This window comes from Mytilus galloprovincialis, chromosome 10, assembly GCF_965363235.1.
Source record: "Mytilus galloprovincialis chromosome 10, xbMytGall1.hap1.1, whole genome shotgun sequence".
Lineage (NCBI taxonomy): Eukaryota > Metazoa > Mollusca > Bivalvia > Mytilida > Mytilidae > Mytilus > Mytilus galloprovincialis.
In genome coordinates, this window is record NC_134847.1 from 58,650,327 (window position 1) to 58,667,428 (window position 17,102).

The 17,102-nt window shown below is 32.8% G+C and overlaps 2 protein-coding genes across 2 annotated transcripts in view; one reads left to right on the forward strand and one right to left on the reverse strand.

Moving 5' to 3' along the window:
• The window catches only part of LOC143047967 (coatomer subunit beta-like), a 44,955-nt gene that overhangs the window by 25,766 nt on the left and 2,087 nt on the right, over positions 1-17,102 (reverse strand). The gene's annotated exons all lie outside the window — the stretch shown is intronic.
• On the forward strand, positions 13,659-15,849 carry LOC143047966 (uncharacterized). The gene is made up of 2 exons (XM_076221343.1): positions 13,659-14,179; positions 14,657-15,849. Exons 1-2 carry the CDS (start codon positions 14,066-14,068, stop codon positions 15,269-15,271), a joined length of 729 nt encoding a protein of 242 aa, XP_076077458.1. The 5' UTR covers positions 13,659-14,065; the 3' UTR covers positions 15,272-15,849.

Below are 17,102 nucleotides of genomic sequence, written 5' to 3' on the forward strand. Positions count from 1 at the left end.
ATTCGAAATCGGTAAAATCATCCTAAAGTTTTAACATCATTTTTAAATTCATAATTTTAGTACCTTGACGATTATGTTAAATTGTTTCCCCCAGGCATATACAATCAACCTTGTGAATTGAGTTCACATCAAAGGAGATTGTCATTCGACAAGTAGGAGAGTTAATTGCTTAATCCAGGTGAAAAAAGTTCTTTGATAGCGGCGATCCTTTTTTGATAATAATTAAATGTTCTAGTTTCGTAATGATATTAGTATTGAAATGTTTCAAATGAATTTTAAATTATAAATTGTTAATTATGGAATACGCATTTTTTACCAGTCAGGAACCATGATAGCGTATAATTTGTTTTCTTTATCAAACAGATTATTTCCACTTTTAAATTTCATAATTGAGATTTGTCCGACTGTAAAAATTTACCATAGATTCGTTTTAAATAGCGTAATAATCAATTAGAATATAAATACAAATTCCGTTGCCGTATTTACTGATCATCGTCTTTTCTTGATTTTAGGTGTCTATTGAATGGTATGTGAACAATAAACAGGCACGTGAAATTTTATCAGATATCTAATTACTATCAGACATATAATTCTGCAATAAAATGTCTCTGTCCAAATTTTGACAGAAGAATAAAATGCCTTTAAGTGGCATTTGATTTTGTTCAAGATTTTTATTCACATACCTGTCTATTTGCATGTTAATAGTTTTGTTCATGTTCGATAAAATTTCCTTATCTAACCAGGAACATATATATTCCCAGATCTAACACATGTTTTTTTATAATTTCGGGGTGAATGAAATTTCCTGTAACAAAGTTGATTTACCAGTATTTAGTAAGGTCTCCATCTCATGTTTATAAGCATACGCATTGTGAGTAAAGTTAATTCACAGAATCTGTGTATTCCTTCAGTAATCCCCAATTTTGATTGCGGTTTTCTTAAAGAAACAACCTATTGTATTTGAAAAAGTACGGTAATTGGACAAAGTTGTTGTTTTACTATTCATATACGCATGCTATGTTCTGTATCGTTTTTCGGGGTTGTCAGTATGACCAAGGAGATTATATGAGAAGGTCTCATATAACCTCCTTGGTATCATATATTAGTTTATTTTAAAGTATTAGTTCGTGTTCTAAAATTTTAATAAATTTCAAAATGTACTACTTTGAATCCTGTATTATTCACCTTTCTTAATGAAAAAGATTTATTTTTACCAAGGAGGTCATATAACTTCCTTGTTTTTACATTTAATCATTATTTGAAATATATATAACATAACTTTATATATCAGTATCTTAGACTGCTAGTTCTTCACGTAAATTGCTAACTTTTAATCTAACTATTAAACATTGCTTATAATTAAATTGAATGGGGTCAAGCTATTTTTCTTTTATTCCTTAAATTTTATTCTATTTTACATTTTGTTGTACCGTTTTATATCTCAGTTAAAGAAGATTGTGTTTGTTAAAATTGTTCTCAAGCTGTCAGTAGTTTTCTTTTGACTTTATCGTGTATATATGTATATAAAGAAGAACATCAATACACTAGTTGATAGCCGCCAGTGGTGGATTGACCCGGGCATAGGCCGGGGGCATAATTGGCACGTGTTGAGGAGACAAATTGGAAAGAAACAAAATGAATGATTGTCGATAGTTTAACGTCCAGTGGCAAATATTTCATGCATGTTTCACTGGACGAGGATATCAACTGGCAGAAGAATGAAAAAATAAAGTGGAATGGTAAAAAACAAATACGATATAGCAGAGACATATAATACAATATGTCTCTGGATATAGTAATATGGAAACGAATAAAATATTTAAATGGTTTACATGGTGCCCCCAGGCATACGAGGTTCTGGTCCGCACATACAATCAATTTCTTAAAAAATGTGGGTCCCCCCCATGTTTTATATAAAAATTGTCACGCGTAAAATGTACATTATGTAATTTGAAAATTATCCTTAGGGAGCTACCATTTGATTTTTATGGGGGGGCTAGGATGAAATTTGAAAAAAATAGGCAGGACAGGAGTTTTGAGTAAAAAAAATAGGCAGGACAGGAGTTTTGAGTAAAAAAAAAAGGCAGGATGAGCAACTTGGTAAAAAAAAAAGGCAGGATGACAATTTGTGTAAAAAAAGTCAGGATAACTAGTAAAAAAAAAGGCAGGACCGAATAGAGTAAAAAATAAAAAGGCAGGACAGAGATTACAACTTAAAAAAAAAGCAGGACAAAATTTTTCATCCTAGCCCCCCCATAAAAATCAAATGGTAGCTCCCTTATTTGTATACAATTAATTTGGTTTATAAAATTTATGAAATTTAATTACATTATTTTAATCTATAAAATCTATAATCCCTTTTTTTGATGAAAATTTAATAATTTCATGCACGAAATTTTATACATCTTAGTGGTCAACAGATGTAGCTTGACCTTTAACTTGACATTGCTCAGTTTGTTCGCCTAAAATTAGCTGACACCAATTATCTTCTTGCACGAGAATTTCATACGGCGGCAAAATTCATGTAACAGTAAACTTAGGTGACCTTACTAAATGACCGTGGGAAAATCAATTCAGTGTTACATTCCATGTGTAATAATCGAGGCTCTTGAGGGTCCATTTGCAATTAATTTATGAAAGTCTAAATTATAATCCTTTTTCAAATACATAAAAAATGTCTTCTTTAACTATTTATATTTTATTAGTCAACTCAATGGCGTATGTAAGATATACACGTCCATGAACAACAATATTTATTACGGTGCATGTCGTGGAGATCGTACCAATTATATTCAATTATTATTTTAACTTATAAATCTCTAAAAGTTACAAAAGTCGAGTGTGTGAGTTGCTAAGGTAGAGTTCCAAGTTAGTGAGCTATCTGCGGACTAGGATGTATTTTTTTAAAAAGGCAGGAGGAGCTAATTGGAAAAAAGGCAGAACAGAGATACGACTAAAAAAAATGCCGGACATTTACTTTTATTTCACCCCAACCCCCTTTTTTAAAAAGAAACAATTATGTGGTAGCCCCCTTCTGAAAGTCGAGTTGTGAGTTACAAAAACATTTAAACCTTCTCCAATTTTTTAATTTCCTATATTTAAACAGTCGTCAGAGTTTTCAGGTTTACTTCGCATTTAAAAACAAAGCATGCGTGCGGTGACCTAAAGTTGTTAATATCTGTGTCATTTTGGTCTCTTGTGGACATATGTCTCATTGGCAATCATACCACATCTTTTTTTGCATGAGGCTGGGTACTGGTATTTTGATGGCAGGTTTTAAAAGAGTTGTTTGAGACTTGTCTTTACTTCCTTTTGACGATAAACTTCTATCCAAGAATACAAATCTTTATTTTCAAGTTAGTAAAAATTATTAATACTTTACCCACAGCATGCCGAAAAAAAGTCCATTTATGCGTAAAATACGGATGCAATATTTGCCACTCCACGTTCAGATATCCCAATTAAAGATGTATACCAACATTATCAACATATATTTGTACCTATTTAAAAAAAAACAGCATCATAACTTTTGTTTTTCTCAACTCGATTCCCCGCAACAAGTGAATTTTCATCTCGGCACGCAAAATAAGTTCATTTAAATGTTTTTCGTATATATTTTATTTGATACCAATATTGACTTAATATATTACTTCCATGGTCTTATTCGTCTACATACTGTCAGTCAGTCAGTCTCACTTGCGGACAAACTTTTCACGTTCTAAAATTATACATTAAAGTAGTATGCTATACAAACAATAAGTTTAACTTTATTATTTAAACGTTGATCTGGAATCAATTTTATTGAAAAATTAAAGTCGCAGAAATCTTGAGATACTATCAATGTGGCATTATACACAACACAAATTAGCGCACATAGAAGACTTGTTACGACACCTAACATATTACAGGTAATATACATGTAGCTGTCGGTAATTCGAAAATGTCGAGGAAAACTCGCACTAAATTCAAATAGCCGGAAATGTCAAGGAAGACTGATTTTGGGGTGTTACTAATTACAATGACTTGAACTAATCCGAATAATTCAGTCGTTTATATTACGGCACCGTGGAGAGAACGGGAATGGATCGTAACCCTTAGCTAACAAAGATGCGGAACCCAGTGTCTCGCCTACTTTTGCTGTTAACAAAAATGACGAAAAAAAATCAATAAAAAAATTCCTCTCGATACTATCTTTTGATTGTCAGAAGCTTCTGTAAAATATAAAAAAAAAATGTGGTATGATTGCCAATGAGACCTCTGTCCACAAAAAACCAAAATAACACAGACATTAACAACTATAGGTCAACGTACGGGCTTCAACAATAAGCAAAGCCCATACCGCATAGTCGGCTATAAAAGGCCCCAATATGACAATGTAAAACAATTCAAACGAGAAAACTAACAGCCTAATTTATAGAAAAATTAACGGAAAAAAAATTGTATCACATACACAAACGACAACCCCTGAATTACAGGCACCGGACTTGGTACAGACACATACATAAATAATGTGGCTAAAGGCTTTGCTCATTGTTGAAGGCCGTACGGTGACCTATAATTGTTAATGTTTGTGTCATTTTGGTCTTTTGTGGATAGTTGTCTCATTGGTAATCATACCACATCTTTTTTTTTTTTTTAAAGTTTGGTGGAAATCAAAGATAGTTTTTATCAGAATTTTAAAAACTTTAACCACAGAGTGAATATTTGCGGACGAAGCAGACGGAATGAAGGATCGCTATGTTTCGCGTTTTCATCGTAGGCTCACCAAAAATGGGGCTGGGCCTTTGCTGATAGAATATTTATTTCAACTATGGATATTTATTACAAGCGCTGCAATCATCTTCACTTTCCATGCCTCATTTTAAGCCCATTTTTATGGGCATTGTGTATTCTGGTCTGGAGGTCCGTTACGGTCTGTCTGTCCGTTCATTCGTTTCCTTTTCCCTCCGTCTTCCCCGCTTCAACTTAAAAACTTTGGTCGTGGTTGTTTTTGTTGTTTTGATGTCAACCCAAAATCAACTTGAAACTGAGTACACATGTTCCCTGTGATATGATCTTTTAATTTCAATGCCAACTTAAAGTTTTTTACTCCCATCTTCACGGTCTACTGGTACTGAACATAGAAAATGATAGTGCGGATGGGGCATCCGTGTACTATCACATTTTCTTGTTGTTTATGTAAAAACAAAGATTTGTACAGCAAGCTGGACTATGTAAAAAGTAGTTGTTGTTACGTCTTGCATTATTAAATTTTGTTTTTATATTTTTATATTTTTATCCAAAATACTCTCGAAATTGATACCCATCTTTATTTTCGGACGGCCTCTTTTACTGGACATGACTCTATTGTTTTCTATCGTCTTCGACATGCATGAAATAGTTTCCACTAGGGACGCAACCAACAATCAATCAACCAACCCAACGTTTTGATTTTTTTCCGTCTATTGTTATGGACGACATAAAAAAATTAACCAAGGATACACAATTGAAATCAAATTTTTTTTTTTTTATCCTACATAGAATTTTTTATGTCGACCCTTACGCTTACGTATACGTTATTGTATCATCTTTAGGAGAAACCAGCCTGTTCACAAGGCGGAGCTTCCATTTGAATTTTAAGGGGATGGCTTAGATGAAAAATAATGTTTTTTTTTGCAAAGCTGTCTGTCCAGCAAATGTTTCTTACTCATAACTCCTGTCCTGCATTTTTTCTTATTTCCAGCCTTGCTGCGTGAAAGAACTGGTGTACACAACCGTAGAATTGTACACAAAATAGGTGTGCATTGCCCGTCGATGGGGACAATAGGTCATGCGTTACATTTAAAGCTTTCATCATACCGGGGTATTGACAGATATTACTTTTGTTGTAACATTCTAATCGGTATAACTGCATTCAACAAAGTTTAGTTATTATACCCCACGCAACGGGTTGCGGAGGGTATAATGTTTTTGACCCGTCCGTCCGTCCGTCAGTCCTGTTTCTTGTCATCTCAACTCCTCTCAAACCACACAACAGAATTTCACGAAACCTTTTCAAATAATAAGGACATACTATGTAGTTGTGGATATCGACGGGAAATTGCGATTCAATTTTTTCTAGGAGTTACGCCCCTTTGAACTTATTTACTTTAATGTACTACTGTAACAGTTTGTCATCGCAACTCCTCTCAAACCACTCAACAGAATTTCACGAAACCTTTTCAGATAATAAGGACATACTATGCAGTTGTGCATGTCGACGGGAAATTGCGATTCAATTTTTTTCTAGGAGTTAAGCCCCTTGGAACCTATTTTCTTTAATGTACGTACTACTGCAACAGTTTGTCATCGCAACTCCTCTCAAACCACACAACAGAATTTCACGAAACCTTTTCAGATGATAAGGACATACTATGTAGTTGTGCATATCGACGGGAAATTGCGATTCAATTTTTTTCTAGGAGTTACGCCCCTTTGAACTTATTTACTTTAATGTACTACTGCAACAGTTTGTCATCGCAACTCCTCTCAAACCACACAACAGAATTTCACGAAACCTTTTCAGATAATAAGGACATACTATGTAGTTGTGCATATCGACGAGATTTTGTTTCTCCAGTGAAAATATGAAGACGTGGGGTATATGAGCGTGCTCACAAAGGTTCTTTAATTTTGTACAGGTTCAATAATATGTACGATAGTAACATACTCAAAAAAGATTTTTTTAATATATTAGCGATTAATTATATGAGTGGCGAGGTACAAGTTATAATCTTTATAGAGAAAAGCTCTCGGTTACAAAGAAAACAATACCATGGCAAAAAAGAGTGTATGAAATTTGGGCTAGAAAAAGAAAAATCGAACTTATAGCTCGGTAATGTCAGATAACAACGAGTATGGTTTTTATACGCCCGTCAAAATTTTGACGGGACGTATTATGGTATACAAATGTCCGGTGTCCGTCCGTCTGTCCGTCTGTCTGTCCGTCTGTCCGTCCGTCTGTCCGTCTGTCTGTCCGGCGTAAACATGTCGCACCGTAACTTGAGAACGACTTATCCAAATTTCATGAAACTTAATATAGTTGTTTCTTATGATAGTCAAATGATCTGTATACTTTTTGGTGAAAATAAGATTAAAACTTTTTGAGTTACGGCACTTTGTAACTAAAACAGGGGTGTGTTTTTTTCACATGTCGCACCGTATCTCAAAAACGATTCTTAATTATGGCTTAAAACTTTAAACACTTCTTAGTTATATTAATCTTAATATCTGTATACTTTTTGGTGATGATTCAAAATTTTATTTTTGAGTTATTGAGTATTTTGTAAAAAAGGGGGAGGGTTTTTTTTACATGTCGCACCATATCTCAAAAACGATTTATGATTATTGCTTAAAACTTTACACATGTCTTTGTTATATTAATCTGAAGATCTGTATACTTTTTGGTGATGATTCAAAATTTCATTTTTGAGTTATTGAGTATTTTGTAAATAGGGGGAGGGTTTTTTTACATGTTGTGCCGTATCTCAAAAACCATTTATGATTATTGCTTAAAACTTTACACACTTCTTTGTTATATTAATCTAAAGATCTGTATACTTTTTGGTTTTGATTCAAAATTTTATTTTCGTGAAATTTAGTTTTTTGTAAAAAAAAAACAGGGTTGGGGATTTCACATGTCCCCGCCGTGTCTCAAAAACAATATATGGTTATTGCTTAAAACTTTCTCAGAAACTATTTATGATTATTGCATAAAACTTCCACACAAGACGTCGGGCGTATCATGCGCTCATGGCGCAGCTGTTTATTCTTTACTTTTTCCATATGATAGCCAATGACAATAGTAGATGCACTTGGGCAAATATCAAACTAGTCCCGACTATGAAAGAAATATTTGCCACTGGACGTTTTAAGCAGCAACAATGTAATTATATTTAAAGTATAAAATCCGCGTTATAAAATCTCTGTATTTGGCTTTCGACACATACAAAACTTCTTTTTTATTTAGCACCGAATTCATATTTTAATGCATTTTACAAAGACGGTGATAAAGACAATGCTGCAGGTTGCTAAAAACTTTCATTTTGGGCAGAGAGATCTATGTTTTACATAGACCAGTTTAAGTTATCTCTTCATTCAAAGGACTTGTATATAATTGGGAAATATATTGAAACTGAACTGAATATATTGATATCAAAATAACATTGTAAATAAAATATGAAAAAAATCATGTGTTTGATTTTCTACGATAATTTTGTCTTATTTGGTTAAATGGAAATTTCTTTTCAATCTATCAGATTTAAACGCTACTTTGTGTATGATTGATAAAATACATGAGAATGTGAAGCAGGATAAAATGTGTTACATATCAGTGAGAACTAAACAATCAAACACAACATAAAACAAAATAAATGTAACCCCGTACTCAGTCTATCCAATAACCAAAAAGCAAGGTGATCCCTAGCGTTTTCACTTTACACAGTTCTGGCATAAAAAAAATCCACTTTTATTAATATTGTATTTCAATATCTAGGCCTTCCTTAATGCATTAATGTCAGTTAATTATCATCATCTCCTATTGTTTTACCATGTTTTCTTCTGTACTGCAGTGACTAACCCCTTTACGACCTGACGTGAAGTATTTTCCGCTAGACCTAATTAGCTAGAGAGCTAATTAATTGAAAACAGACAAGGCAAAACCTATGCTGCATGAAAAGGCAGTCATGAAATTCCAATATGTATATTTGTATTTTTAATTAAAAACTGGACTTGTACTGTACATTAGACGGGACTGACCTGTCACCACGCCTGTCACTCGTAAGCATACGATGATCTGTAAATGTTCTTGAAGTCGTCTTTTTTCGGACACCAATTTTGTACATTGAGTGTTGTTTTTTTTTAGAATGACAGAAAAATATTCAATAATTTCATTTATTTTCGAATAAATAATATATAAGATCTTGTTTATTTACGAATTGATGCCCGCAGTTGTATTTTAAAAAATAAATCGCTCAATCGGCTGATTATCACCAAAAAGGATAATGTATGGTCAGTAATTGTTCTGACACAGGAGCGGATCCAGAATCTCGTTGTCTGGGGACACCATAAATCGTTTCTATATTTCTATATCTTTTTTTATTTCGTTATACTATTTATCTTAATATTTTCCTGCCAATTGATCTGTATTATAATCGTCCTTAACATATATCAAATATCTGCCACTGGACGTTGAACAACCAAGCACTATCCATGATCAATCATTATGCTCTTTATAGTTCATCACCTCTATTCTATTATCTATATTGTTTTGGTATCGCTCCCAGACTTACTTGTTGGCACATTTTTCTTATATCTGTAAATACCTTCAAATCCTTATAAATGATGACCTATTCATATCCTCATGCATGTATGTTGTGCATGGTAATTTTGAAACATAAAATATAACTGTATGCTTGGGCTTTAAGAGAAATGTATAAGTCCAAGATTGTGTTACAAATTAGATGTTCTGAAAATAAAATACATTTTATTAATGATTATTTATGAGGAAATGTCAATTTATTTTTACTGGACCGGGAGGAAAGAGGGGAGACAGTTGTAAAATAAATTGAAAATTGTTCTCGAAAATAAGAGAAATACGACGTTCGACATTACACATATATTTGTACCTATTCATTAAAACACAGATCAGAAGTTTCACTTGGTAGTCGATCTTTATCTGTATTGTATTATAAACAAATACAAATTCGTACTGTTCAAATCAACATGTACATGTATTTTACACCAAAGCTTTTGCAAAGAGACATTACACACAGGTGTCCATATTTACACACCCTCTGGTGAGTTTACATAGATCATGTGGACGCTGGTATTAATTAACTGCCAGTTAAAGAGTGGTTAATTTCTGCTCTAGATGAGAAGATACAGAAGCAATAAAATCATATTATATTTTTTTGTGTGACATGAACTGGGCCCATCGGTAAATCCGCCCTGAGTTCATCGCTCAAGGTTACAAGTCTTTATTTTACCACGACAACTGATTTCCACAGCAACTAGATAGAAGTAGAAACCAAACATTGTCCGACATAAACCGCCTGACAAAAGTTTATGTTAACTTTTTTTTGACTTTTTTTCTTTCTCCTTTTGTCTATTTCCTCTATCCATTAAACGTTAAAAAGGCATCACAGTATAATTGTTCCAGACAGTATGAGTTTTTGGACTGTACGCGTACAATGTGGACCGTATCCATACTTTTTGAAAATACTCATACGCTAGGACCGTGTCAAGTTTTTTCTTTTCTGCCGTCTCTATCTTGTTTGTTTTCTCCTTCTTTCCTTCATTGTACGTTTATGTAGGATTGTATTGTATTATGGAAATGGGGAATGTGTCTGACTAAAATTAAGAAATTAGTCAAGTTTATTAGATACAAATGCGTATAACAGATCAGCATAACTTAACTCTCAAATTAATATAAAAAAGTTCAATTGTAATTGAAACCAGGTGCTCTGCAGGGCGCAGCTTTATACGACCGCAGAGGTCGAACCCTGAACAGTTGGGGCAAGTATGGACAAAACATTCAAGCATGATACAGCTCTGAATTTGGATTGTGATCAAATTTTTGACATTACATGGTTTTTTTTTACACAAAACAAATGCCAAGATTTTACAAATCAATTAAAGATTTCTTCTTCAAACTTTTTAAATCTAAAATTAAATAGTTGACACAGCATAGGTTTCTGACACAGAATGAATGTGGTCTAATGAACTTAAAAGGTTTTTTTTGCCTTTGAGCAAATCACTATGCTGTTGAATATTAATCCTCTCAAAAAAATGTTTGAAGAAATTTTCTTTTTATTTATGAAATCTGAAATGAGAAAAATTTAACCCCCCCCCCCCTTTTTTTTCACATCCCCGTTTCCCTTTTTCAAAACTGATATCAATTCAAATTTCTAATGGAGTTTGCAACAATAACTACTCATTTAAATACATCATAAAATATTAAGATGTAAAAAAACTGCTTGTTATCACTGAATGGTAAAGATTATTTAAATTTATCAGTTGGTAGTAAAAAGTGTATATACATTGTATATTGTATATAACAAAGATTTAAGTTGATTCTGGACAAAGAAAGATAACTCCAATTAAAAAAAATTCTTGCTATTGCACAAATAGGATATTTCTTGCTTACTATTCTGGACAAAGAAAGATAACTCTAATTAAAAAAAAAATTGCTATTTCACAATATTGTGCAATTAGATATTTCTTGCCATTGCACAATACTGTGCAATTGAAAAGACTTGCTATTGCACAATACTTAATATAATAATTTTAGATCCTGATTTGGACCAACTTAAAAACTGGGCCCATAATCAAAAATCTAAGTACATGTTTAGATTCAGCATATCAAAGAGGCCCAAGAATTCAATTTTTGTTAAAATCAAACTTAGTTTAATTTTGGACCCTTTGGACTTTAATGTAGAATTTGAAATTTGAAAACAGGACCAAAAATGAAGAATCTACATACACAGTTAGATTTGGCATATCAAAGAACCCCAAGGATTCAATTTTTGATGAAATCAAACAAAGTTTAATTTTGGACCCTTTGGACCTTAATGTAGACCAATTTGAAAACTGGACCAAAAAAACTTCAATAATCAAGAATCTAAGTACATTTTTAGATTCAACATATCAAAGAACCCAACCGATTCATTTTTTGTCAAAATCAAACTAAGTTTAATTTTGGACCCTTTGGACCTTAATGTAGACCAATTTGAAAACGGGACCAAAAGTTGAGAATCTACATATACAGTTAGATTCGGCATATCAAAGAAACCCAATTATTCAATTTTGATGAAATCAAACAAAGTTTAATTTTGGACCCTTTGGGCCCCTTTTTCCTAAACTGTTGGGACCAAAACTCCCAAAATCAATACCAACCTTTTCTTTTATGGTCATAAGCCTTGTGTTTAAATTTCATAGATTTGTATTTACTTATACTAACATTATAGTGCGAAAACCAAGAAAAATGCTTATTTGGGTCCCTTTTTGGCCCCTAATTCCTAATCTGTTGGGTCCTAAACTCCCAAAATAAATACCAACCTTCCTTTTGTGGTCATAAACATTGTGTTTAAATTTCATAGATTTCCATTTACTTAACCTAAGGTTATTGTGCAAAAACCAAGAAAAATGCTTATTTGGGCCCTTTATTGGCCCCTTATTCCTAAACTATTGAAACCAAAACTCCCAAAATCAATCCCAATCTTTCTTTTGTGGTCATAAACCTTGTGTCAAAATTTCATAGATTTCTATTAACTTAAACTAAAGTTATGGTGCGAAAACCAAGAAAATGCTTATTTGGGCCCTTTTTGGCCCCTTATTCCTAAAATGTTGGGACCAAAACTCCCAAAATCAATACCAACCTTCCTTTTATGGTCATAAACCTTGTGTTAAAATTTCATAGATTTCTATTCATTTTTACTAAAGTTAGAGTGCGAAAACTAAAAGTATTCGGACGACGGACGACGACGACGACGACGACGACGACGACGACGCAGACGCCAACGTGATAGCAATATACGACGAAAATTTTTTCAAAATTTGCGGTCGTATAATAAAAACTGTACATTTTAACTATTCAAAAAAGTCACGCAAATTAAATATGTTAATCTCTTGTATTTAGCATGTCGATCAGTAATACATTAATTGAATTATGAAGATTTCGGAAGTAAACACAATGTAGGAGGACATTTTTTTTAATATTTAGCAAATTCACAAAAAAAATGCAAATTCAAGGGAACATGCATGATCTGCAAACATGTAAATGTTTAAAAAAATATTAATAAAATTGAGAATGGAAATGGGGAATGTGTCAAAGAGACAACAACACAACCATAGAAAAAACAACAGCAGAAGGTCATCAATGTAGCGAGAAATTCCGAAATTACGTTACTTGTGGTAGCAAGTGTCACTGTAGGCGAGAGTACCAAACTAGGATTCGGAACAATAATACAAATAATATCAATTTGTAAAACTAAAAATAAAGATTGTGATAAGGTTTGTTTAAATTTAACCCATATGATCCAACAACATGTATGATCAGCTCGTACTGGACCGTACGCGTATACTCATACGGTCCGACCGTACGATTATACGCATACGGTCCAAATACTCTGGATCATAATCACATTTGATTTGTTTACGCTTGGTAACTGAACATAAACTTCACTGATTATTGTAACATGATTGAAGAATATACGTGAATGGTGTGAGAATGCAAAATACATTCTGAGGTGACGAAAGTTTATTTAACAGCAATACACACGTCGGTTTTGGTTGAAAAATAAAACAATATGTGCATAGTAAAAAAATACAGGCCATCGATTTATGCTTGACTACATGACACACAATTGCATACTTATTTAACATTTATTGTAGGCCCGTCTTTCTGGAAACTTTTAATTTTTAGTCCATTTTCTCTATTAATTGGTACTTTTCCTTTATACATAAAGTTGTTGGACTATTATTCTTTGCAGTTAGTGTTTGATAAGCATTATGTTATAATCGTATTCTGAGGAATGACCAAATTCTATCTTTCTTTTCGGAAGTGATGAAGACTGAAGTTTTTAACGGCTAGACACCTTTCACGCTGTCGGTTTTGTTAATTGAAAGTGTGTATTGTAGGACATTTGAGCGAAAAAGAAAAAAGCACATAGGGTCATTTGAGCGCCGACTTCATAGGACATTTGAGCGCCGGGATATTAACCTTACCTGAGTTTTCAGACAGGACATTTGAGCGAAATTTTCCCTGATAATTTTACACGAATTAAGATTTTTTTTTAAAAGTAAGAAAAAAAAGTAAGATTTAGTTATAAATATTTTTTATTTTATTTCACACCCGAGTAATTCGACCGGTTCTGGCTGGTTTATGTAAGTGAAATCCTAAGTTGATCTCTATTTACCAATCAATTCTACTATAATTCATTGGCTATGCAAATTTTCTTTGTTCTAAAATTCTTATATATATATCTATTAAGTGAAATGTCCCTTGGCACTTGAAATCTTAATACTAATAATACATGTACGTGTTAAAATGGATATTATTTTGACCGAGACTAATAAGGGAAAAAGAAGCCTTGTTTGTGACAGTTTCCGATATAGAGTGGACAAAACACTAAAAGGAGAAGAAATATCCTGGAGATGTACAGTAAGTACCTTTTTTTACAAATTTAATGTTAATGTAAACTACTTGTTCGTCTGTTACGCTTCAACTTCCATAACTTCTTTTAATTTTGATTTATATCTATATCATTATATGTCTATCTTATACCTCCTTTAGATTAATGTTTTAACACATTTGAATATAAGCTACCACATATAGGGTTAGGTATCAAGGCTCCATGTTGAAGGTCGTACTGTAACCTATATAACATTGTTAGGTTGATTTTCTAGGCACTTTACAATATTCATACAATACACTGTAAAAATTGTGCTTAGAGCCTAAACATGTTTAGGAAAATGTTTAGAAGCTAAACACATAAATGTCTGTGGTGTTCCCATTCTAAACATGTTATGAATTTCATTTCATTTCATTTCATACTACATCTTATTTTTATGTCTTGCAATAGCAAATGAAAAAGCATTTAAACACTTCAATTGTATTTGTCCTTTCAATATTTTTCAGGCAAAAGGTTGCAAAGCAAGACTGAGGACGGATTGTACCGGAACCGTTATAATTCAACAGAAAAATACTCATAACCATGATACCAGTGATCGTGACAATGAACGTCACTTGCTGCGGGTACGATCAAAAAGAAAAGCGGATGATGATATTGCTCAACGTCCTTCAAAAATTATCCGTACAGAGTTACAGAACATGGATGAAGCAAATCTAAAGTCTGAAGACATTGGCAGCGTTTCAAAGGCTATATATAGAAAGAGGCGTAAATCTCACCCTGCACTTCCTAAATCTAGAGAGGAAACACACCAATCATTAAAGAAGATTAATATTCAGTCAAATAAATTTGAAAATTTTGTGCAGTTTAATGATGAACAAACTGGTATAATTATTCTTACGTGTCCAACCAATCTTGAATGTTTATGCAGTGTGCCGGAAATTTTTATGGATGGTACTTACAAATATTGCCCAAAGTTCTTTAAACAGTTATATACTATTCATGGCTATAACAAAGGAAATTATGTCCCTCTTGTATTCTGCTTACTTCCTGGAAAGTCTGAAGAAATTTACGTGAATCGTTATTTCCCCCTCATCTCTGGGCCGAAGTTCCATCCTCGTTAAAACGTACTAACAATGGGCCCGAATCATTTCATGCCCATTATAACGAGCAGTTCTATCACAGTCATCCATCAATTTATATTTTCCTTGACACTATTATCAAATTGCAATCTGTGACTTACATAAAAATTCGGAGTTTGAACATTGATGCACCGCAGAGCCGAACAGAAAAGGAGAAGGAACAGAATCTCCGGGATTTGCATTCGAAATACTGCCAGCAGGAAATTACGAGGGATTTTTATGTCAGAAGCCTGGGATATAAGTTCCAAGCCCGAACAGACTTGTAAATAATGCCGTTGCCGAGTTTTATGTTTTATGACAGTGCTTTGTTTTTAGTGCTTTGTTTACAATTAAAAGATGTTTTAATCTTTTTGTTGGTAAACTCCTGTTTTATGACTGTGCTTTGTTTTTAGTGCTTTGTTTTTTACAATTAAAATATGTTTTAATCTTTTTGTTGGTAAACTCCTCATTTAATGAACTATATTCGTAAGAAAATGTGGTATGATTGCCAATAAGACAATTCTCTATCCAAGACTTGTTTTCGCTCAAATGTCCTACGCTTATTCTTATTTTCGCTCAAATGTCCTAAAATTTAGGCGCTCAAATGTCCTATACTTTGGCGCTCAAACGTCCTTTTTTTTCGCTCAAATGTCCTGTCAATGCGCTCAAATGTCCATTGCCGGTATTGTATAGTCTATCGTTCACACCTCCACATCAAATTGATCCAATTAGAAATAAGCAATAATAGTATATATTGTTATACGGACCAATCAAATGTGTGTGTAGGTGGGGCATGTTTTTTCGGGGGGGGGGGGTGTTTTTTATATATTAAAACAAATACCGGGAATGTCGCATTACGTTTAAAACCTTTTTCCCAAACAATTAAGTAATATAAACAGTTTCTGTTTATTTCGTGTACTTCTCTTCATGGATATTATACTCGTCTTGACCAAAGAGGCGATGAATAGATTTTAACAATAGTTTTCCGGCAAGATTCAAGTAAATAATTATTAAAGCAAGTAATACAACGTGCATACTATGATAGTAGAACTATAGAAAGCATATACGTGTATGAAGGAGTTTGAAAAGATTTCTGTAATATTTCAGTATAAAATAGGTTTCTCGTGTAGACTTCTTTGTGGAAATCATAGAGTTTAAAATATTTATTTTTCTCACGATTTCCATTCTCAATTTTTTATGTCTGTAAACTGTGAGCCTCTGACATAAAATTTGATAAATCGACATCTCGGCTTCTAATAACCAATTAGGGAAAAGAAAGCATGTAATATATTAACTTTATTTGATTGCATCTGATTGAAGATGTTTTCCTAGGAAAATACACTAACTAATTATTCATTCACATGAACATCTCCGTATTATATTCGGTAATACTTTTGAATATTGTACGCTACATATACATGCATTCTAATCTGAACAGAATAAAATAATGTTAGTCAAATAAAGACAAGTCTGCTCTGTTCTATCATAAAACGATACTGTTAGTCAACGTAAACAATTTCAAATTAAAAAATCAAACAATTGTAAAACAAGAAAATAACAGGCACGTGATTTATTGCTATATTTAGGTTATTCGGTCTATATAATTCACTCAAATCTGATGTTTGAATCCGAATTATGAAATGTTAAAAAACACTTTCATAAAAAAAATCGCGTGCCTGTTAAATGCGCACATACCTATATGTGTACCTAAAGCAACAGAAAAAAATTTGTTAATAATGATACTAAGTCTTTCAATTGAATATCTTTATATTAAACGTATGATTAAATGTACGATTTCAGCAATATGAATCCTTTCAATAATGTTAATTTATAT

Bases quoted from the DNA above. Each gene is read 5' to 3' on its own strand.
- LOC143047966 (XM_076221343.1), top strand. From the start codon at position 14,066: ATGGATATTATTTTGACCGAGACTAATAAGGGAAAAAGAAGCCTTGTT. The intron at 14,180-14,656 runs GTAAGTACCTTT...AATATTTTTCAG, and splicing joins AAATATCCTGGAGATGTACA to GCAAAAGGTTGCAAAGCAAG.